Genomic DNA, 24,820 nt, shown 5'->3' on the forward strand with positions numbered 1-24,820 from the left:
CAACAATGGCCTCCCGCAAGAGCAATCACATTGTGTTAACGACACCTCGAAAGCACGACCTCCATGTTGGCGGCCATCGTTTGTGGTTCCTCCTGGCTCTTTCACTTCGTACTTCCACTCTTCATTGTCATATAATATAGCTTCTTCTGAGTCCGCCTTCCGTGATTGAAATACCAACCATTCATCAACCTTGGGTGGGAACTTGTACTTGTACTTGCGCGGGTTCTCACCCGCTATCTGTGCATCCGTTTCCATCGAGTATTTTAGAAAGTACGCATTCATCTTGTCAAATGTGTATTGAACTATTGCCGTCACGGGTAATCCACGTGCTCCTTTGAGCACCCTATGGAAGCATTCGGCCATATTGCTTGTCATTTGACCGTATCTCCGGCCATCTTCATCAAAAGCACGTGCCCACTTGTTCCGGTATTGAATGTGCCTATGGAGAAAGTCTTGACCCCCGGGATCATGTTTTTTGTGTGCAAGTAATTTGTTGTACAAAGTGGTGAAGCGCTTGTCGGAGAAAGCGAGACAACAATCTTGAAGATCATCGGCCAACTCCTTAAGGCCACATGCCCTATAGAAGTTCGAACAAAAGTGCCTCATGCACCATCGATGGTGCAACGGAGCATGCCCGGGAATGTCAATCTCCACCGCGTTAAGAATACCTTGATTCCGATCCGATATGACACAAATTTCCCTCTGAGCGGGTAACACCTTCGTCCTCAAAAGACGCAAAAACCACTCCCAGTTGTCATTGTTCTCCACCTCAACCAAAGCAAATGCCAATGGCAACACCCGGTTATTGGCATCACTTGCTATCGCAACCAACAAGGTGCCCTTGTATTGTCCGGTCAAGAACGTGCCATCAATGACGATGACCGGCCTACAATGTTCGAAAGCCCTCACGCATTGCTTGAACGCCCAAAATGCACGGCCAGATACTCGGACTTTCCTTCCTTCATGAACCGTTGTTTGGTGCCCATGAGGCTCGACCACATGAACCATGCCCGGGTTTGTCGCGGCCATGGCTAACAACAACCTAGGGATTCGGTTGTATGCTTCCTCCCAAGTACCATACAACATCTTAAATGCGGATTGCTTCGCCTTCCATGCCTTGCCGTACTTCACCTTGTAATGAAAGATGGCTTTCACAAGGTCAATGACATGTTGGACGCTCATTGTTGGAAGTGTGGATATTGAGTTGGAGAGCCTGTAAGCGATGAACTCGGACGTGAGTTGTTTGTGGTTTTAGGACACAATCTTGCCATCCACCCTTTTGCCTTAGCACATGTGAGTTGGCACACAACTCACTACGTGCCAAGTGGGACCTCCTTTCCATGGTCTTACACGCACAATCCACGGACATATTTCATCTTCACATGCACATGCAACCGTGTAGCGCACATTGACGTCCGAGTGCACCACCTTGTGTGGACGATAATGCGTAACCGAGTAGTTGTCGAGCCACATCTTCAATTCCAAGAATGTTTCGAACTTAGACCCTTTTGCAATCCGGTTCTTGTCATCTCCCAAATCACGGTGAGAGCTTGGCCTAACCCCAACAGATATACATTGGCCACCATCTACCACGGCTTCATCCGCGAGACTAACATCCTTGAACAATGTAGTCCGATGATCACGACTGAATACCTTCTCGAAAGCTTCGGCCTCCTTCACCGTGAACCCCTCCGCATCAACTTGTTCGTCGGGACCATCGTCATCCGAGTCCGATGCATATGCACGGGAAAAAGGGATGGAATGGTCCATTGTCTCTTGCAAATGATATTTGTCACATTGTTGTCATGGAGATCAACTTCATTGTCATCGTCCGCATACTCATCATTCTCCTCTTGCAAAGCTTCATGGTGGTTGCTTGTAAACGGGCTCAATGTTGGCCTCACTTCTTGGGTCAAAAGAGGTTCAACAATTTCATCTCGCTTCAAGGGTGGGGGGCTACTAGCAACCAAAGGGGAAGGGCTCCGGTTCAAGTCCAAATGCAACCTTGAATCAACCTTCTTCGTTGCAAATAACTCAAGAGCCTTGTCTAGTGATTTGGCCACCGTCTCCTTGTATGCAACCCAACGTTGCTCCGAGTTGACACGCATTGTCTTCCAACGGATGTGCATTCCAAAACCAACATTATGCCTTCCTTCCAACTCAACGATATCACTAGGGTCCATCCAATTCAAATTTTTCCTAACTTGTTGCAAGAGCTCCGCATAGCTAGGACTACTATCAAACACCATGTCAAGCTCATCCGGGTCCGGTTCAATATTGCCTTTCAAGAAGGCGTCTTTGTCCCCATGATGAACAAACACACATGTTCTTTCCATCCCTATAAGCATTCAAAGAACACAAGGTAACATTGCTTCCATGAGTACTAATCCAAGGATACAAACCCTAATATATATATATGAAACAACAACCCTAACTCTAACCATAACCCTAACCAAAACCATAACCCTAGCCCTAAACCTAACCCTAGCACCAACATAAGAACACCCATAAGAATAACCCTAACATACTAACAAAGCCTAATCATAGGAAAATGGCAAACAAACATCTCACATCTCCATGCAAATCTCTAGATCCAAACAAAACTAGGGTTTCCCAAACTAGCAACAAATGAACAATTTGATAACATTACTTGGATCAAAAGAAGGGGATCAGAGAAGATTACCTTGAGGGAGGGTTTGACTTCGAAATCCACGGACAAATTCTTCAGATTTGCAAGTTTTAGGAGAGGATTTGAGAGGGGGAGAGAGTGGGAGAGGGGGCAAAGCTCGGGTTGGGGGTGGGAGAGTGTGTGGTGTGGGGGAGTGGGGGAGGGGGGGCAGCCGGATAAGTCACAGTGCAGCGTCCAAGCGCTAGGCGCTGCACATTAAAAGTGTGGCGCCCGGCGGCTAGGCGTTGCACAGCTGGGTGCGGGGTCCAGGGCTACCACGGTGGACTGCCGTGCAACGTCCGCCGGCTAGACGCTGCACCGTAGGGTGTGGCGCCGGCGTCGCGGGCGCTACACAAAAGGGTCATAGATGTGAAATAGTTTCACACCCAGTTCATTCTATGAATTAATTTCTTCCACAGGTCAAAATAGTCAAATTTGCCACCGGAGAGCACGACTCATACGGTGTCCGTGAGCGTTTTTTCCTTTTGAACAAGTCCGTGAGGCTTGAGCGCATCCATCCAACCATTTAAAGCTACTGCACCATCCGGGCTGCAGATGCAACATCCAGAAACCTTTTGTAAAGCCAACAAGGGTTAAGGGATATCCGGTCTTCCTAGGTCGGAGCGGGACCATGCCGATCATGCAAGCGCCGGGGCAGAGCACTGGGCCGGCCAGTGAACGTGCCGCGGCGTGGGCTCAGCAGCCGCGCGTGGTCGCTGACGTCGCCCGCCACCCCGCAGCCGCGCTACGGGAGCATCATCACTGTGCTCAGCATCGACGGCGGCGGCGTCCGCGGGATCATCCCCGGCACCATCCTCGCTTTCCTCGAAGAAAAGCTACAGGTGACTAGCTAAGTTTTCCATATAATTTAGGCAATCATCCTGCTTGCACTTGCCCCTACTCCCTCCGTTCAGAATTACTTGTCATAAAAATGAATGTATCTACAACTAAAATATATCTAGATACATTCATTTCTTGAACGAGTAATTCCGAACGGAGGAAGTATCCACTATAAGTACAAATCGGCAATGAATTCTTGGGTGTCCGTACAAGCTTGATGGGCCGGACGCGAGGATTGCGGACTACTTCGACGTGGTCGCCGGGACGAGCACCGGAGGCCTGGTTGCCGCCATGCTCACCGCGCCCAACGCCCAGGGCCGCCCGCTCTTCGCCGCCAAGGACGTCAACAAGTTCTACCTCGAGCACTGCCCGAATATCTTCCCTGCCGCGTGGTGAGGATTACATATATGACTCCAGTCCCGGAATCAATCTCAAACGAGAGTACTCATGAACTATGTACTCTGTCGTGCAGCAAAGGACCTCTGGGCTGGCTCAAGAGCATGTTGGGACCCAAGTACAACGGCCGGCACCTGCACAAGGTCGTCAAGGAACTGCTTGGCGACACGCGAGTCGATCAGACGCTCAAGAACATCGTCATCCTCACCTTCGATATGAAGCTGCACCAGCCTACAATCTTCTCCACCTATGACGTACGTGTGTAGAAGAGCAGAAAAAAAGATTCATGTGCATCCATGTTAGAGGAACAAGTTGATTCATGCAATAGAGTTGAATTACAAGAAAGGAAACCTAGAGTAATAAGGAAATCTTTTATAGGCCATGAGGGATGTCTCCAAGAACGCTCTTCTGTCGGACGTCTGCATAAGCACGTCCGCAGCGCCGACCTACCTACCTGGCCACCATTTCGAGACCAAGGACAAAGATGGCAAGACCCGGGCTTTCAACCTCATCGATGGAGGCGTCGTCGCTAACAATCCGGTAACTCCTGCTAACCTTGATGGCGTCTTGCTAAAGCTATATTAGGCTTATATGATCTGTACTAGTTGTTTTATGTGATGCTGATGTGCGCCTCACTAACTTACATGGACGTGCATGCGCAGACGCTGCTGGCAATGACCCACGTAAGCAAGCAAATCCTGATGGGAAACCCGGACTACTTCCCTGTCAAGTCTGCAGACTACGGAAAGTTCATGATCCTTTCGCTGGGCACCGGCACCGCCAAGATGGAAGAGAAGTTTGACGTAGCTGAGTGTAGTAAGTGGGGCCTTCTCGGGTGGCTTTACAAGAGGGGTGCCACTGTTGACACTCAAAAATGGCATGACCGCAAAGAGTGACTTGAGTCTATAATGAAATGAGGTTAAAATTATGAGTTCATGTCACCATTTGATGGCCCTCGTCAAGATAATCAAAATAAATATGAAGATGGATCAAACGGAGCTCAAGTGCGAAAGATATGACAATTTCGGAGATACCCGTGTTGACACCTGATTAAAGAATGGCATGGAACCAAATTAAGAAGGCCTCGGATGGAAAAAGTTACAACTACAAAGTTCTTTGTCTCATTAAAACGGACGATTTTTGATATAAAAATCGTCTTAATCCGAGGTCGTATGCAACCTGTGGAGGCAAAACAAGGTCAGAAACAGAAGGTACAGAGTCATTTCGGACCGACCGAGTTGATTTGTTCGGTGAGACCGAGTTGGTCCGAAAATTTATAGAGAGTTGGCAATGTTGACTCGGTAGGACCGAAATGAACCAATCGGTGAGACCAAGTTGGTCCGAGAAATTGCCAAAGATTCCTGTCCGAGTTAGGTTAGGGTTTTTTACGTTTTGGATGGACTTTTTAGTCCTTTTCTTGTACGGAAAGTCCAGCCGCCTCATAAATAGATGAGAGGTGACGGTCGATTGAACAACACACAATCGAGCAAATCTATCTACATCTTTTACCTTTACTTTTCCTTCTCCCTTGTTCTTCTTCTTTCTCGTTCTTCGTTCGTTCTTATTCATTGCAGGGCGGCGAACCTCGAGGCCCTAGGGGCGGTCAGGCCGACCTAGGGCAGCCCATAGCCGTGTCGCGCCCTGACGGGGTCCCTCCCGGGCGTGTGGGGTTTCGGGTCTACAAAAGCGCCCGCCGGATTGTCTTGCGTACCGCGCTTCCGGTGGGTCTCCTTCGACGTGAGCTGCGGTGTATCACCCCCGGCGTCGAGGGTACACAGTGACGTGTTTGTGTGCGAACACACTTTTTGGCGACTCCACTGGGGACGAAGCCTTGAACGGTCTCCGTCCTGTTCTTGCTACAAGAGATCGTCATCTAGGGTTTGTAATCTACAAAGGTAATATGAATACCCAATTCACATATGTAGATGCAAATAATGCATATATTATTGCTAGATCATCTAATGAGCATGATGTATCGGCTAGCTAGTTTTATCAATCATGCATCTAATTATGCGCAAGGGCCGATGCAAAACAATCTTCATGCTTCAAATTCTTATGATTTTAGCAACATACAACATATGTATCCAAACTCTCATGCATAGGCAACCCCACAAATCCATATGCCGATGAACAACATGATGGGTTTGGTTAATCAACTTGAAACACCTCATGTTAAAATTTCCAATAGCATACAAGAAAGTGTTTCACCTTTTTATTCATCGGCAACTAATTTGCAATATGTGAATCCAACCATGCTGATGAATGAGAAAATTGGCCATGCTACTACTAGCTATTCGACAAGTTATTCTCAACCATCATATGCTACACCTCATGTTAGTAATTTTTCAGCACCATACAGAACTGTAGATGTTCATAATTCGGCTTCACACCTTCCTGGTCATAGTCGAATAAATGTAAATTTTACAGGAGCGGTCGTGCCCAATATTATAGAAGAGGAGGTAGTGGTGGCTGCATTGAAGAGTTTAGCCCAAAATAAGAGGATTAGTGCTATTTACCTTGAACAACATGAAAAAGGGCTATTTCCTGATTATACTGCAATAAAAGCTAGAGTTTTGCAAGAAGATGAATCTTTGCCAATTGATAAAATTGGCGAGCAAAAAAATGGTTTTACAACAATGCATATGCCTTCACCTGGTACTATATCATATTATACACCCCCTACACTATTGCAAAATTTCGGCAACACCCGTGTGTCATTGCCGAAAGAATCTAAAAGCATTGGGGGGCAATCATATCCGAAGTGGGCTGAAATTGAGAAAAAACTTCAAGCCAATTTTGCCGCTCGCCGCCATAAACAAATCGAGAAGGAATTGGCTCAAATAAAAGAAGCATTGCCAATTGGTAGAATCAATGAAAAGAAGGATGATTCGGAACATGAAGGTGCTTCGGTTGAAAAAGCCGAATCAAGTAGTTTATATTCTGAATCCATCAAACCCAAAGCGGCAAACATTATTGAGAAAGGGCATCGCAAGCATAGCAAAACGACCGTGCTTGATTTTTCTGAAGTTAAGAGAACCTACTTCCTGCCCTATGAGTTCCGTGCCGTAGAAATTGACAAGCCTCAAGCACAAGAGCAAGTAGCCGAACAAAGTTTGACTGATAAGGATCTTCAAGGTAATGATGCACGGAATAAAGAAAAAGATGATGACAAGGTGTTGGGGAGCCATCCAAAGACGGAGCAAAATGTTCTTCAAGTGGCACCACCATCATGCTCTCCCAACATATTTGAAGAGGTATGCATAGCGAGTAATTTACCTATTTTCATATTTGGTCAGAACTTTATTGTTGATGCATCTATTAGAAAAATCCTGATAAGTAATTTTGAAAGACCAATGAAGAAGAGTAATTTACTTGTTAGCAATAAAATTGTTACGGAACATATCGGTCAACCCATTTGCCATTTATAAAGACCGATAATGACTTATTGTTAAAGCCAAAGCTTTTCGTGTTTCTTTGTCTAAAGTTCATATCTAGTTGGGTAGCTTTGCTTATTTTGTACTTGGCTTGGTCTCAAATGAGACATGTATGTTCTAAATATCTTCGTTTCAGAAATTTAAAGCCAAGGTTAAAATCTTTTGGAAAAACTGATGCTAGTATAGTTTCTTATGTAAGGACATCGGAAAATGAATGCGAAAGAGAATTCATAGCCGAATGGGAAGATGCCAAATCTGAACCATTCGTTTGCTTAACTCCAAAGTCGTTCTCACAAAAAGATTGGCTAGAAAACAAAAGGTATACCTTCGATTCAAGCTTGTGTGATCAAATATTTGATTTGTTGCTAAAAATAATTACATAAGAATTCTTGATCACCATGTCAAGCCATCAATCCAAGGACAAATGTATTGTAAGTTGCATGATTCGTTCAAGCATAGTTTTGAGGATTGCAATATGTTTCGTCAAATAGTTAAATCGGTCATTGAAAAAGGACGATTGAAGTTTGTTGAAACACCAAGAGATGACCAGTCTATTTTGATTGGTCCCGATGGCAAAAAGTTTTTGCATCGACTGCTTCAAGCCGATCCATTTAAAGAGAATATAAAAGTTGTAGATGATGGGATCAGGCTTTCAAGTAAAGAAGTTGTTGAAGAGCATAACGAGCATAATCTTGAGGGCGAGAGTTCCATCGAAGCTACAATGGAGACGCCAAGGACTGGGGGGGCAGCAAGCAAATCCAATGATCGATGAAAGCAAACCAAAAGAAAACAAAGGCCAGAATAAGCGCAAGTGTAAGAGATCAAAATCACCTTCGCTGAATTATTGGATAAATATCAAAAGAAGAGTGAAGAGAAGAATGCTTATCGGCCAAATCATGCAAAGAAACCAAGATCACCCCCAAGGCGCAAATATGAGGATTGGTATTGCCAAAGTGATAATTTTAATGCAACATATTCACATCCTTATTTTGGGCCACCAATGCCAATGCCGTGGATGCCTTCCTATGCTCATATAGATACATATTCATCATGGGACAGGTATGATACAAGGGCACATTCTCCATCTTATTCTAGACCATCTCACCAATACTATGCAGCTCCAAGGAGATTAACATTTGAACAATCACGCGTCAAAGACCGTATCAATCATAAGGAATCGGTCCAGAGCTCAAGGAAGAAGAAAGAGGTGGTAAAGCAAGTTCACCGAGTGAAAAGAGATGGTCGTAAGTGTGCTGCTTCAAATTTGATCTCAAATAACAAAGAGCCAATTAAAGTGTTGACATTGGTTACAAAAGGCAAAGAAGTGAAGCAATCAATTGATAAAAATCAGAGTGCCAAATCTGAAGAAAAGAAGTTGAGAGTGCACAAAGCCAAAAAAAATTGCCATTGGTCAAAACAGAATCACAGCCGAGATGCCCACTCGGCTTATCATATTGGCAAAAGAAGAAATTACAAAATCTTAGTGCACAGGAGCTGAAAAAGAAGAACATGGCATGGGTTCCCAAGAAAATCAATCAAGACAAAAATGATGTGCATGCTTCTATTGCAACAAGTACAATAAAAGTGGAGAAGGAAAATAATGAAAGCAACAAACAATTAAGCCGAAGGCGAAAGTAAGGATTGGAGAAAGTTTATTGTTGATTATCTGCAAAATCCTAGCAAAAGGGTGAACAATATGATTCAGAGGATGACCTTGAGATACATATCTATGGAGCTTTATCATCGGATTGTTAAGGAAGTTGAAAGGTTTCATCCAATTTTGCATCAATGATTCAAAAAAATAATGGCCGATATATATTTATCGCCCAAGCACATGCAAAGTGGCCGATGGAGTGTTGACATCGTCCTTAGAACCAGCACAGTACAAGTTATTTTTCGGCATGCTACCTTTGCCCAAAAACAGGGGGGCATGTGTTGACGCTCAAAAATGGCATGATCGCAAAGAGTGACTTGAGTCTATAATGAAATGAGGTTAAAATTATGAGTTCATGTCACCATTTGATGGGCCTCATCAAGATGATCAAAATACATATGAAGATGGATCAAACGGAGCTCAAGTGCAAAAGATATGACAATTTCGGAGATACTCGTGTTGACACCTGATTAAAGAATGGCATGGAACTTAATTAAGAAGGCCTCGGATGGAAAAAGTTACAACTACAAAGTTCTTCGTCAAGTTGAAACGGACAATTCTGATATAAAAATCGTCTTAATCCGAGGTCGTATGCAACCTGTGGAGGCAAAATAAGGTCAGAAACAGAAGCTGCAGAGTCATTTCGGACCGACCGAGTTGATTTGATCGGTGAGACCGAGTTGGTCCGAAAATTTACCAGAGAGTTTGCAATGTTGACTCGGTAGGACCGAAATGAACCAATCGGTGAGACCAAGTTGGTCCGAGAAATTGCCAAAGATTCCTGTCCGAGTTAGGTTAGGGTTTTTGACGTTTTGGATGGACTTTTTAGTCTTTTTCTTGTACGGGAAGTCCAGCCGCCTCATAAATAGATGAGAGGTGACGGCCGATTGAACAACACAAAATCGAACAAATCTATCTACATCTTTTACCTTTACTTTTCCTTCTCCCTTGTTCTTCTTCTTCCTCGTTCTTCTTCTTCCTCGTTCTTCGTTCATTCTTATTCATTTCAGGGCGGCGAACCTCGAGGCCCTAGGGGCGGTCAGGCCGACTTAGGGCAACCCATAGCCGCCGCGCGTCCTGACGGGGTCCCTCCCGGGCGTGTGGGATTTCGGGTCTACAAAAGCGTCCGCCGGATTGTCTTGCGTACTGCGCTTCCGGTGGGTCTCCTTCGACGTGAGCTGCCGTGTATCACCCCCGGCGTCGAGGGTACACGGTGACGTGTTCGTGTGCGAACAGCCACGCCGATCATTGACAGCTTCAGCGAGGCCAGCGCCGACCTTGTTGATATCCGGGCATCTGTGCTCTTTCAGGCACTACACTGCAACAAGCACTACCTCCAGATCCAGCAGGACAAGCTTACTGGCAACATGGCCTCCGTTGATGTGTCCACATCAAAGAACCCCAACGGGCTCATTGGTGTCGGCGAGGCGCTGCTAAAGAGGCAGGTGTGCATGGTGAACGTCGAGACCGGCAAGAACGAGCCCAATCTAAAAAGGGGCACTAACGAGGAGGAACTGGCCCGTTTCGCTCGCATGCTGTCGGAAGAGCGCAAAGCCAGATTTCAGAAGTAGGCCAACGAACTTGGTGGATAGTTTGAGTATTTGCCCCTGTTTGGATTTTACGACGTATGTATGCCTGATGGATATTTATATGGCTTTCAACATTACTTCATATATTTATTGTCCAATGTGGCATTATTCATATGATTAACATATGTAATATGGAATCATTCATATTATTAACGCGAGGAAAAGAAGGTGGAATTTTACTCGAGGAAGTAGTACTTAGAGCATCTCAAGCCGCGCCCCCAACAAGGTCCCCCAGGCGACTTTTCGGCCGCCGGCGTCAAAAAATCGGCTCAGTCGCGCCCCCAAGGGCCCATTTTTTGCCGGCTCGGCCGAAATTGGTGCCGGCGGACCCAACCCAAACCCGGCGCGCTGGAGGAAGCTCGGGGGCGCCGAGCAAACCATTTTGGGCGCGAAAGAGCCGCGGGCCAGCCGCGTCAGCGACACCGCCTCGTCTTCTCCCAACGCCTTGGTTTCCCGCGGGGAATCAATGGCAAGGCTGCCGCCGGTCAGCTTTGCCATTGATTCCTCATGGGAGACGCGTCACGGGACGGCGCGTCGACGCCTCCCCTCCCTCGAACGCGTACACACGGGTGCGGCGCGGCTATATATGGCCTCGCTCGCCTCTGTGTGAGCGCTACCTCTCCCGAGCGCCGCCACCGAGCTCTCCCCCAGCCCTCCCTCTCCCGTGAGCCGCCGCCCAGCCCCTCCATCTCCCTCCCCTTTCCCGATGGCCGAGCGTTTCCTCAGAGACGAGGCGGCGGCCAACGGCTTCGGCCGCCGCTCGCTCCGCGAACAGGAGTCATGGCTCCTGTTCCAGGCGAACATCCCGGCACCGTCGGACATGCGCGCCGGGCCGACGGGCTGGAGGCTTAGCAACGGGGGAGTGCCCATTCCCCCGTTACCCGACACCGTGGCCAAACCCTCGTACTTCGCCGACGAGGTCGAGGTCGTGCGTGCCTCCCTCACCGACGCCCAGCTCTCCCTCCCACAGTACGCCGCCGACAACCACGCGGCTTGGGCGGCATACTTCGAGCGCCGTCAGCAGCAGCGGCTGGCGTTCACGAACGGCGCACCGGTGGTCGGCGGCCTGAAGAACAGCGAGGGGCGCCCCCGGCTGCACATTTGAGGGCGTGCTGACGCACCTCGAGGCTGAGCCCGCGGCGGAGACGCCGCTCGGCCGGCGCACTCGCAGCGCCGGCATCGTCATCAACGAGGGCGGCCGGCGCGCCTCCTCGTCAGTTCCTCCTCCGCGCTTCGTCAAGCCAAAGACGGAGTCGGGGCTCACGCCAGTGAAGACGGAGCCGGGGCTGGTGCCGGTGAAGAGGGAGCACGGCGAGGTCGAGCTCGACGACGACGCGGCCCTTGAATGGGCACGCCAGGACTTCCTGAAGATGGCGAGGGAGCGCCAGTGCGCCACCCTGCGGCGCTTCGCGCAGCGCCGCCGAGGCCGCGACGAAGGAGGAGTCGTCATCATCGATGACAGCGACGACGACGACGCGCCGCCACCGCCACCAATCCGCCATGGCGACGCCGGGGAGGGGTCCAGCAGGGGCGCCCGCGTCAAAGAGGAGAAGGCCGACGATAGCGGCGACGACCAGCCAGTTTTTTCTTTAGATTAGTTTTACTATGCATGTAATGAAAATCCGCGAACATGTCTAATACTCCCTCCGTCCGGAAATATTTTTCATCAAAATGAATAAAAGAGGATGTATCTAGATGTATTTCAGTTCTAGATACATCCCATCTTATCCATTTTGATGACAAGTATTTTCGGACGGAGGGAGTATATGCCCAAGTTTGCCGAAATTTGTCGTGTTTAGCCGAATTTCGCCGAACTTTGGCTAAATTTGCTATATTTTTTAATTTTTTGAACGGGCCTGGGGGCGGCCCTGGGGCGGCGGCTGGGGACCAACTCGTCCCAGGCCCATTTTTTGCGCCGGGGCACCCTCAGGTGGCTATTTTAGGCGCCCCCTGGGAGGCCAACGGCTGGAGATACTCTTAAGGTGCCGAAGATGGTCATGCTAGGATTGAATAGAGAATAAACACATGCAAATTGAGTATTTTATATGTAAGTATGTGTATTTTTAGAGCAGTATATATGGCGAAAGAGTTGGTTTTGTTTTGCAAAATCAACTCTGCACGCTGTTAACCCACGTGATTTGACTGGAAATGATCTCACATGCACAATTCAATTATGTGGGCTAGAAAGTACTCCCCGTCGTCCTATAATGTAAGACGTTTTTTAACACTAGTGTAATGTCAAAAAACGTTTTACATTATAGATGTAGTGTCAAAAAAGTCTTACATTATGGGATGGAGGGAGTAGTGTATTAAGGGTATCTCCAACGCCCATCCGCAACCACCCGGAATGCATTGTCCGCACCGCGTAAACCATCCAAGGTTGACCTGTATAGGTCCGCGGGGCGGTCCGGATGTGATTTCTCCCGCAAACCGGAAAAAATGGGGGAGGTTTGCGGGAGTCCGGACCGATCCCAAGCCCGTTTCTGACCGCCGTGGCCCACCAAAAAACCTTCCCCCTCGTGCGCGCATCTTGCCTAGCGCTAGCGTCCCGCATTCATGCCGCTGTAGAGCGCACCGCTCTGCATTGAAGGCGGCTCAGGACGGACGCGACCTCTCACTGGCTATGCCATTGAAGTGGCTCGCCGGCCGAGGGCGCCGCCCGCTGCACACCCAGCTGAACATGCCTCCTCGCCGCATTCATATGCCTCCATTAAACACGCGTGGGAGCCGAGAAACCTACTCCGGCCACACGTCCACTCGTGAGCGGGCTGGCATTAAACGCAATGCAGGCTGAGCTCCTCTCGTCCGCCCTCTATTTAAGCGAGGCCAGACGCCGGGCAAGAATCGCACCCCTCCATCGCCCCCATCTCCTCCTTCACCGCTCTTCTGATGGCTTCCAGATAGCCGTTCTTTGGCATACAAGTCGGCTGGTAGTCCATCAAGCCCGTCGGATACGAGCGAGGCAGCTCCTGCTGCACCACCCGCACCTGACTTGGCGGAGCAAGTTGCAGTCCCAAGCCGGCGCGTGGTTCAGCAACTCGCTGCTCCAGATCCTCTTGATGAGGAGTGGCAAGTTGCTCCACGCCGGCACGGCGGGGAGCACGGCGGCAAGGACGTCATCGCTGTCGTCGAGGCCGCCGTGTCGTACCGTGCCTCCCGTGTCTGCGACCATGCCTCCCATGTCTGCAACCGCGTCTTCCGTGCCTGCGACCTTGCCATGCAGGCAGAGACTGAAAATATATTCCTAGCATATATAATTAGAGTGTGCACGTGTGGCCAATTTCCAATCTAAACACGTGGGTTAACAACCTGCAAAAAGAAAAACTCTTCCGCCATGTACTGCTCTGAAAAGCACAACCGTCCTCGAAACCACGAGTATTACTTCCTTAAGTAAAATTCCACCTTTAACCATTTTATTTCCTTCGCGGGCGTCGGGAACCCCGATTACACGCTTTGTAACCTGTAACTGACACTTTTTCTGCCTCTCCTCTGAAATGCATTGGCAGTACATCTGCCCTTTCCCTAAAAAAATAATTCCACCTTCTTTTTGTCGAGTTAATTATATGAATAATTCCAGATTAGACAATAACCATCTGAACAAATCTCGAAAGCCACATAAATATCCAACATGCAAGGGTCATCAAATATAGACAGAGGCAAATATTCATACTATCCAAGTTTGTAGCCCACCTTCCGAGTTTCGCGCTCTTCCGACAACATGCGGGCAAAATGGACTAGTTCCTCCTCGTTGGTGCCCCTCTTTAGATCGGGCTCGTTCATGCCTGTCTCGACGTTCATCTTACACACCTGTCTCTTTAGCAACGCTTTGCCAACGCCAACAAGCCCGTTGAGGTTCTTCGATGTGGACACGTCAACGGAGGCCATTTCGCCGGTGAGCTCGTCGTACTGGATCCGGAGATAACGCTTGTTGCAGTGCAGGGTCTGAAAGACAATGGATGCTTGGATGTCAACGAGGTCGGCACTAGCTTCGCTGAAGCTATCGATGATCGGTGTGGCACCCCTCTTGTAGAGCCACCCGAGAAGGCCCCACTTGCCGCACTCAGCTGCGTCAAACTTCTCTTCGATCTTAGCGGTGCCGGTGCCTAGCGAAAGGATCATGAACTTGCCGTAACCCGTTGGCTTGACGGGGAAGAAGTCCAGGTTTCCCATCAGGATCTGCTTGCTTACGTGGGTCATCGCCAGCAGCTTCTGCGCATGCACGTCTATATAAGTTAGTGAGGCACACATCATCATCACATAAGTTAGCTAGTACAGATCAAAATTATGTTAGCAAGCTCCCATCAAGCTGGCTTGCCGTGTGAGTGCTCACGAGTTACCGGATTGTTAGGCACGACGCCTCCATCGATTAGGTTGAAGGCCCGGGTCTTGCCGTCTTTGTCCTTGGTCTCAAAATGGTGGCCGGCGAGGTAGGTCGACGCGGCGGACGTGCTAATGCAGACGTCCGACAGAAGAGCATTCTTGGAGATATCCCTCATTGTTAAGCGTTGTATTATGCGATGTTGTATAAACCGTTTGTAGCGTACGTGTTGTGCATATCCGAAGGTAGGATCGGTTGGGCTGTTGAGATTGCCTAGCTAGTTTTTTGTAGATCAATCCACAGCCCTAACCGCCTACCGCTTGTAATCTCTTTTCCTCTATATAACACGTACGCGTCCCTGCTTAGCGGCATACGCTTCAGCCTCAATCTTCACATGGTATACAGAGCCAAACCCTTCCAACGCATCTAGGTCATGTCATCCTCCTCCTCCCCCGTCGCCATGGCCTCCCACTCCCTCGCATCCCTTGGTCACACGATCACAGAGAAACTGACCAGGGAGAACTTCCTGGTATGGAAGGCGCAAGTCCTGCCACACATCAAAGCCGCAGGCATGATGGGCTACCTTGATGGATCACGCAAGGAGCCAGCCGCCGTTCTTCTCACCGAGAGGGACCTCGCCGACGGGAAGAAGGAAACCGTCTCCACGCCGAACCCCGAGCACGCCGTCTGGGAGACACATGATCAACAGGTGCTTACGTTCTTGATCGCATCTCTGTCTCGTGATGTTCTCATGCAAGTTTCGAACCATACTACATCTGCTGGCATCTGGCAAGCCCTGGTGCAAAGCTTCTCATCGCAATCTAGGGCACGAACTCTCCAGCTTCGGTCTGCCCTAGGTAATACGCGCAAGGGGGACATGTCGGCAGCAGCCTACTTCACCAAGATGAAGGGCATTGCTAACGAGCTCGCAGCTGCCGGGAAGCCCCTTGGAGAAGATGATCTTGTCGATCAGATCCTTCAGGGCCTGGTGCATGAACCGGACTACAACGGTTTTGTTTCAGCAATCTCCACGCGCGCCGCCATGGACCAACCGATCGGGCTCACGGAGCTCTTCTCGTTGCTCCTGGCGGCTGAAGGTCGCATCGCTGCTCAGCAGGCAACGTTCTCGCCGAATCACTCCGCCAATCTCGCGTCGCGCGGCGGCGGCCGTGGCGGCAACTACAGCCGTGGAGGCGGCAGTAGTGGCGGCGGAGGTGGACGTGGCGGCTACAACAACAACTCCGGGCCACCACGCTACAACGACAACTCCGGTGGTGGCTCCTCTGGTGGTTCGCCGTGCAACCAGGGTGGTGACCGCGGTGATCACGAACGCTGTCAGATCTGCAAGGAGGAGGGCCATGGGGCGTGGCGCTGCAAAAAGCGGTATGACAAGGGCTACAACAACAACGTCTGCAACCCGGCTGGTGGTGGTGGTCGCGACAACAACGGCGGCGGCGGTGGTGGCAATGGTGGCCAACCTCGCGCTGCCAATGCAGCTCACTCCTATGGCATGGATACCAACTGGTATCTCGACACTGGCGCTACAGATCACATCACCGGCGAGTTAGAGAAACTGGCCATCCGTGATCGTTACACTGGCAATGAACAGATTCACACCGCTAGCGGTCAAGGTATGGATATTGCACATATTGGCCATTCAGTTTTGTCCACTCCCTCTGGCTCGTTGAACTTAAACAATATCCTTCATGTCCCTAGTGCCGAACAAAGTATCCTTTCTGCTTATCAACTTATGAAAGATAACAATGTGTTTATTGAACTTCACCCTGAAACTTTTCTTGTCAAGGATCAGGCTACCCGGAGAACCATTCTTCAAAACAAGAGTAAATGGCGTTTGTTCCCTGTTACTGGTCGGCAAGGTGCTCCTCAACGTTAAGTGCTTGCAGCATCGACACCATCCACATCTCGGTGGCACAAGCGTCTAGGGCATCCTTCCCTTCCGGTAGTCCAGAAAATTCTCAGAGACTTTCATCTTCCTATGTCAAATAAACAAGACCATCTTTTGGTTTGCGATGCATGTCAGATGGCCAAGAGCCATCAGCTACCTTATTCCCGCTCGAACAGTGAGCCAAAGCTCCTTTAGAGCTTATTTATTCAGATGTTTGGGGTCCTGGACCCGTCTCTGTAGGCAGGCAAAAGTACTATGTCAGTTTTATTGATGATTTCAGCAAGTTTAGTTGGATCTATTTGCTCAAAAATAAATCTGATGTGTTTGAGAAATTTCACTCCTTTCAAGCTCATGTTGAACGCCTTTTCAATCGTAAAATTCTAGCTATGCAAACAGACTGGGGAGGTGAATACCAAAAGCTCAACCCGTTTTTTGAGCGCATATGTATTACTCACCATGTCTCTTGCCCTCATGCCCATCAACAGAATGGAGCTGCAGAAAGAAAACACAGACACATTGTGGAAGTTGGTCTCTCCCTTTTAGCCCATGCATTCATGCCACTTAAGTTTTGGGACGAAGCATTTCTCACAGCTGTCTACCTTATCAATCGTGTTCCTAGTCGTGTCATTAAAAATCAAACTCCTCTAGAACGTCTCTTTGGAACCAAACCAGACTATACATTCCTTCGCATTTTTGGGTGTGCTGTGTGGCCCAACCTACGTCCTTTCAACAAGCACAAGCTCGAGTTTCGCTCTAAGCAGTGTGCTTTTTTGGGCTATAGTAGTCTTCACAAGGGGTACAAATGCCTTGATATCTCTTCCGGGCGTGTCTACATCTCCCGTGACGTTGTTTTCGACGAACAAGTCTTTCCCTTCGCCAAACTCCATTCCAATGCCAGTGCGCAACTTCGGAAAGAACTTGTCCTTTTACCTCCTCATCTTTTGCCACCTAATTATCTCCAAGGAGTGGACACCGCTGCTGGCCCTATGTCTGTATCTAATACTCTTGATGATTATTCTGCTGACAGTGTGCAGGCAACAGGTCACGAAATCAGTGAAGAAACAGCAGAAAATAACCCTAATTTTATGCAGTCGGGATCTCCTGCCGCAGAGGATCCGGACGCAGCTCCCAGAGAAGATTTGGGCGGGGAGTATCTCCTCGGGATCACCCCCTGACGCAACCGCAGCGCGATCCGCTCCGGGATCCGCCCCGCCAGATGCAATAGGCGGGTGGCCAGGCGGGCCCTCTGGCGCGCTGTCCCCCGGTCGCCCGTCATCCGCAGCCGCCTCGGGCGGGCTCGCTCCACGCGCGTCTGGACCAGGCGGGCCAGCTCCACGCGCTCCCGGTCGGCCAGGCGGGCCCCTTCCTCGTTCTGCGGCCCCATGTGGCGGCTCGGGAGCTGCCTCGGATGCTTCCCCGCGGTCGCGCTCTCCCGCAACCAGCCCGGATCTGCCACCTGGCAGTTCGCCATGGGATGCTGCGCTGCATCTCGCTGACCCGTCCCAGGGATCTGCCTCGGGATCGGCTGCGGTCGGCTCGGGATCTTCTGCGGATACTACTGATTCTGCAACTTCTGCTTCACAAAACCGGCTGCAAATTAGCGCTGATCAACCTGCGCCGCCTCCTCCTGTGCGCTCACAAACCAGGTCACAAAGTGGTATTGTCAAACCTAAAGTGTATAAGGATGGATGTGTTCGTTGGGGCTCTTTTTGTGCTGCAGGTGAACCAACGAATGTATGTGAAGCACTTGGTGATCCAAGGTGGAAAAGGCCATGGATGAGGAATACTTTGCACTCATGGACAACAAAACCTGGCATTTGGTTCCACCAGTCAGGGATAGCAATGTCATTGACTGCAAATGGGTGTATAAAATAAAGCGGAGATCTGACGGCACCATTGACAGGTACAAGGCTCGTTTGGTTGCCAAAGGTTTCAAGCAAAGGTATGGACTTGACTACGAGGACACTTTTAGTCCAGTAGTAAAGGCTGCCACCATCCGGTTAATTCTCTCCGTTGCAGTCTCTAGAAACTGGTGCATTCGACAACTAGATGTTAAGAACGCGTTTTTGCATGGTGTTCTGGAAGAGGAAGTTTTTATGTGGCAACCTCCTGGGTATGAAAGTTCAAGATCACCACATTATGTTTGCAAGCTTGACAAAGCTCTATATGGTTTGAAACAGGCACCCCGAGCTTGGTACTCTCAGTTATATTCCAAGTTGCAGTCCCTTGATTTTGTTGCATCCAAAGGGGATACCTCGCTATTCTTCTATCGTCGGCATGGCATTATTATCTTCATGCTTATTTATATTGATGATATTGTTGTTACTAGCTCCTCTCCTTCAGCACTTGAGGCCCTTCTTAAGGACTTACACATGGACTTTGCACTCAAAGATCTAGGGTCTCTGCATCGTTTTCTTGGCATTGAAGTTAAGCCGGTTGCAAGTGGTATTTTGTTGTCACAGGAAAAGTATGTCCAAGAAATCCTTCAGCGCATTGGGATGAAAGGTTGCAAACCTTCATCTACACATCTGGCTCTCACTGAGAAGTTGTCACTTCATGATGGAGAACCTCCTACGTCAGATGACTCCACTCGGTACAGGAGTGTGGTGGGAGCACTGCAGTATCTTACCTTGACTCGGCCTGATATCTCCTATGCAGTTAATAAGGTCTGTCAATTTTTACATGCTCCTACTTCTGTTCATTGGACTGCAGTAAAAAGGATCCTCAGATATCTTCAAGGGACGCCAGGCCTTGGCCTCAAACTTTGCAAATCCGATTACATGCTTGTTAGTGCTTTTTCTGATGCTGATTGGGCAGGCTGCCCTGATGATAGAACGCTCCACAGGTGGATTTGCAGTCTTTCTTGGAAGCAACTTAGTGTCCTGGAGTGCTCGCAAGCAAGCTACTGTTTCCAGGTCCAGCACAGAAGCTGAGTACAAAGCCTTAGCTAATGCCACTGCAGAGGTAATTTGGGTGCAGAATATGTTGACAGAGTTGGGTCTCCCTCATCCTCGAGCTGCGTCACTTTGGTGTGACAATCTTGGTGCCACGTATTTGACTGCTAATCCTGTTTTTCATGCTCGAACAAAGCATATAGAGATCGACTATCACTTTGTTCGCGAACGGGTAGCAAATAAACTACTCAAAGTTCGGTTTGTGCCTACAGGCGATCAGGTTGCAGATGGGTTTACTAAACCCCTTTCTTTGAGGCAGCTAGAAGCTTTTCGACACAATCATAACTTAGATAAGTTATGATTGAGGGGTAGTGTTAAGCGTTGTATTATGCGGTGTTGTATAAACCGTTTGTAGCGTACGTGTTGTGTATATCCGAAGGTAGGATCGGTTGGGCTGTTGAGATTGCCTAGCTAGTTTCTTGTAGATCAATCCACAGCCCTAACCGCCTACCGCTTGTAATCTCTTTTCCTCTATATAACACGTGCGCGTCCCTGCTTAGCGGCATACGCTTCAGCCTCAATCTTCACACTCATGGCCTGTACAAATTTCGTTTCATATATATGTTATTAATATTATTATTATTTTGAAAGACAGATAAACCTCCGGTCACTGCATCGCTTGATGTACACAATCGTACTTTATTAGCTATGTAAAAACAATGGCAACCAAAATAATTGAATTTGAATGACATGCCACTATGGATCTGTTTGTGCTCTTCTACGTACGTACATCATAGGTTGAGAAGATGGTAGGCTGGAGGAGCTTGATGTCAAAAGTGGGGATGACGATGTTCTTGAGAGTCTGATGGACTCGCGTGTCGCCGAGCAGCTCCTTCACGACCGAGTGCAAGTGCTGGCCGTTGTACTTGGGCCCCATCATGCTCCTGAGCCAACCCATAGGCCGTTTGCTGCAGAACAGATTGTAAATAGCTCATGAGTACTTTCACTGAGCGTAGTTGCACGAGGCCGCCTGTCATGTACTCCCTCTGTAAACAAATATAAGTCGTCTTATATGTGTTCACAGAGTAGTAGTTCAACTTCTAAATAGAAGGGCGAATAGCGACCGAAGCATTAGCGCGGTAAGTTGACACTATAGCATGACAAATGGTGTGAAATGAAGTTAAATGGATTAGCATGATGCTTCTCCAAAGGCTATAGCACCGCGAGCACTAGTTCGCATTTCTGCGTGATAGCGCGCTATTTAAAAGTATGCATACAGTAATCATCTCCTCACCAGATGGCAGGGAAGATATTCGGGCAGTGCTCGAGGTAAAACTTGTTGATGTCCTTGGCGGCAAAGAGCGGGCGGCCCTTGGGGTTGGGCATGGTGGCCACCAGGCCTCCGGTGCTCGTCCCTGCGACCACGTCGAAGTAGTCCGCGATCCTTGCGTCCGGCCCATCAAGCTCCTACGCAAGCACCCCCAACAACTGCTCATCACACCATATATAACGATGGATGCGTGCAAGTGCAAGCAGGATGATTGCCTAAATTATCTGGAAAACTTAGTTATTACTAACCTGGAGCTTCTCTTCGAGGAAAGCGAGGATGGTGCCTGGAATGATGCCTCGGACGCCGCCGCCGTCGATGCTCAGAACGGTGATGATGCTCCCGTAGCGCGGCTGCGGGGAGGCGGGCGGTGACAGCGACAACGCGCGGCTGCTCAGCAGGCGCCGCGCCACGTGGACTGGCCCCGTGCTCCGCCCCAGCGCTTGCATGATCGGCATGGTTCCGCTCTAGCTCCGAACTTGTAAGGGCCGAGATCCCTTGGCTTTACAAAAGGTTTCTTTAATAGACTGAGATAATTGCATTCCAACCGATATAAATAGTCTAATATGTTAGTTTGTGATTTACCTACTCATGTTAATGTGATTATGCAAATAGATGTATATCAAATTATGTCGGTGATTTATCTTATACTCCCTTCGTCCCAAAATAAGTGTTCCAAGTTTAGTACAACTTTGTACTAAAGTTGATATAAAGTTAAGACATTTATTTTAGGATGATGAAAATAGTTCAACAAGAAATTTGAAAAGTAAATTAGAGTGAAATTGATTCCAAAGGTAAGTAAATTAACATGATTGATTATCATATGAAGAATGTTGGACGAATGTATGTTAGGTAAAAAGATAAAATATAAAACTTTACATTCTTTTTAAGTAGTATAGTAGTATTAGTAGTAGTAGTAGTAGTAGTAGTAGTAGTAGTAGAGAAATTGGAAAGGTAGTCTCTTCTTATGCTAAAAAAGTACAAGTGGGTATGAAGAAGTTGAACTCAAGGAGCGACCGATGCCAGGCACCGCTTGCATCATCGACCTGACGATGGCCGCAGAAAGCACCGGCACGCAGGATGATGTTGATGCATGGAAGAAACACGCGTGGCGGCCGATTATAATTTCAATCTTCTTCCCCCTTTTCCATGGCATGTCCTACCTGCCACTAGCTTTCTTCACTCTTTGTGTTTACTCCATGGGACATACACGTTTTAAGAAGCGACACGTTATCTTTTCCTCATCGGTACTCGAACCCATAGCCGTCGCGGTTGGAATATCGGATGAACGTGCGCTCCTATTTGCGCAGCCCTCCCCCCCAAGAGCTAGACCAGTAATCGCCAGAGATAGTTTTGGTTCTTTTTTAAAGCAAAATTCAGTGAGGTCACGTCTGTATGATCTAAATTTGTAGGTGGCGTAGCACCTTTTATGTTGTATTATACAGTATGTTACATCTCATAGTCCACTGCACACATGAACTTTGTAAATGGACGAGTAATAAGACGGAGGCACATAATGCATATCCGCATAATGATTGGATTCCAACATGAGTTCACGACACATGGCAACAAGATTTGCTTCATGTGGATGACTCCACTTAACTCCAACCATAAGAAACACCGTGCTCCCCTCAACAAGTGACCTACTTTCTTTTTTTGAGAATAAAAATGACCTACTTTGGTTACATAAAGCTTCGATCAGAATCAGCACTCACGCAACACGGTATGATACTTTACACATTCCCCTCTTTCCACAACAAATGGTATTTTAATGAAAAAAACATTTAGAAGCTCACACGAACAATGCCAATGGAACTTACGATCTAGCCTAGTGAATAGCATTTGCACATACCGCACGTGCGCATGCCAAATATGGTGGTGCTCATCTGACTAGGTAGTTTCAGAACAACATACTAGACTTCCTCTAGTCTTCCTCCCCTAACTCTAGGAGGCTAGAACAAACTCTTCCCTCCAGGCTTCACCGGTGAGACCGTGGGTTCACCTTCCCTTTGCCTGCCGCTCTAGTGGCCGGTGGCGGAGAGGAGGTTATTGTTTAAGATTAGGTTTCTTTTAGTCCTCGCGGGCAACACTCGGGGGGATGGCCGCCTTCTTATTCGAGTTAGTCTTTCAGGCTCCGATCCTCCTCGAGTTTGTTCATTTGGACGTAGTCAACGGAGCTCCGGCGTATATTCCTGTCATCTCTTTGGGGCGATGAGGGTAGGGTTACTCACCATGTGGCGAGATTTGGTGTGCTTCAGATCTATACAAGGATTCAACGGCGATGATAGCGGCTCCAGGACGCTGGTCCTTAGGGGCACATCTACGAAAACTCCTGATTGTCATCGACAAGGTCAAGTCGGCTTGGGGAGCGGCGACAGTGGCACGTCAGCGACTTGTTTTGACCACTGTAGTGGTCGTTCGATAGTTCCGGAATCTCGATATAATGTTTATTGTATTTGAAATATTTTGTACTTCTGATGAAATTTTATAATAGATCTGATCCTTTTAGCAAAAAAAAACATATTGTACATACTATTAGATGTATGTTACAACTTGCAAGTGTCCAGGGGCTTACTCAAGTTCAGCGTGGTAATTTTCATATTTGATACAACGAGTAACATGATGGAAAATATGTGTGATCTTATGTTGTTACACCAAGACATCCGGTAATTTTCTATCTGGGACCAGCCTCGAAGTAACACTTGTCGCCACAAGACTTGGCTACATCTATCGTGGTTGATTTTACCCCTTTGATCATCTACAAAATAATGTTACCCACTTTGTGTGAAAAAGACTTGGATAAGAATCAGCACTCACGCATCACATTATTGGTGGTAATGAACCTACCTGGGTCTGGACTCGAGATGGCTCTGGTAACATGTGCAATTACATGCGGTAGCCAATTCATACAAGGTCCAAACTCATGAAGAAAGGTCGTCAACATATTTTAGTACCCCTTGTTTAGGCTTTACTAAATCCTTAGACATGGGGTCGATATAACTATTTTTTATGAATAATGTGTTGGCCAGAGTCTTTAATCAAAGACATATTGACACTAATACCATATTGAATTTGCATGTACAAAACATTCCGCCTAAATCCAAATTAGTGGAAGAAAGGTTATAGCACACTCCTAATTCAGCAGGTTTGGACATTGTGTCTTCGATGGAGCCTATCCTGGTGATTAGACGACTGATAAAGCCCAGCTCCGGTAGCTATGCCTGAGGACTACGACACCGGTCGTGAAGGAACTCGGCCCTCCAACCGCCAGGGTGTGTTGCTCTGCTGAAACCCATGACGTGGTACCAACAGGGGACGAACGCAAACATGGAGTGTTACGGTCCTCTTTGTAACAAGGAACAATCTCAACACAGCAAGGAACGACTCTCTCGATGGATCGATTCCTGGAATCAAAGGTACAGATTAGAGAAGGGAGAAGGATTTGGGGATAGAGGAGCCGCCCTTGCCATGGTCCTAGTTATAGAATTGGTGATCTACCGGATGCCCAAAACAATAAACAGGAGCTCTCTATATAGCAGTGACTAATTCTACTCACTTGCAGGTAGGTCCCTCCTTAGGACGTGACCCATTCTTTCTCGGCGTGCATGATTCCCAGCAACGTTGCCTACGGGCTGTTACATGGAGCCACGTCGAAACTTGAAACTGACAAAATGAACCATTTTTTGGAAATTGGCCAAAAGATAACCCTCATGAATAGTATCCAAATCTAACCCTTTTGCTCAACGTCAATCTTTCCGGCGCTGAACTTGTCTATGCTAGCGCCGTATGTGTTG

At 48.2% G+C, this 24,820-nt stretch overlaps 1 protein-coding gene and 1 pseudogene across 1 annotated transcript; one reads left to right on the forward strand and one right to left on the reverse strand.

The window, feature by feature from the left end:
• The first annotated feature begins 3,299 nt into the window (after positions 1–3,299).
• On the forward strand, positions 3,300–10,563 carry LOC123158471 (patatin-like protein 2; annotated as a pseudogene).
• A 3,687-nt stretch (positions 10,564–14,250) lies between these two features.
• Positions 14,251–21,505, reverse strand: LOC123158473 (patatin-like protein 2). Its single transcript, XM_044576450.1, has 5 exons — positions 21,278–21,505; positions 20,994–21,166; positions 20,482–20,667; positions 14,919–15,072; positions 14,251–14,790 (listed from the first exon to the last, which is right to left on the reverse strand). Exons 1-5 carry the CDS (start codon positions 21,482–21,484, stop codon positions 14,251–14,253), a joined length of 1,260 nt encoding a protein of 419 aa, XP_044432385.1. The 5' UTR covers positions 21,485–21,505.
• Between the last annotated feature and the right edge of the window lie 3,315 nt (positions 21,506–24,820).

This window comes from Triticum aestivum, chromosome 7B, assembly GCF_018294505.1.
Source record: "Triticum aestivum cultivar Chinese Spring chromosome 7B, IWGSC CS RefSeq v2.1, whole genome shotgun sequence".
Taxonomy (NCBI): domain Eukaryota; kingdom Viridiplantae; phylum Streptophyta; class Magnoliopsida; order Poales; family Poaceae; genus Triticum; species Triticum aestivum.

Bases quoted from the DNA above. Each gene is read 5' to 3' on its own strand.
- LOC123158473 (XM_044576450.1), bottom strand. From the start codon at position 21,484: ATGCCGATCATGCAAGCGCTGGGGCGGAGCACGGGGCCAGTCCACGTG. The intron at 21,167-21,277 runs GTTAGTAATAAC...GTGCTTGCGTAG, and splicing joins TCCTCGAAGAGAAGCTCCAG to GAGCTTGATGGGCCGGACGC. The intron at 15,073-20,481 runs GTAGAAGAGCAC...CTTAACAATGAG, and splicing joins TCAACCTATGATGTACGTAC to GGATATCTCCAAGAATGCTC.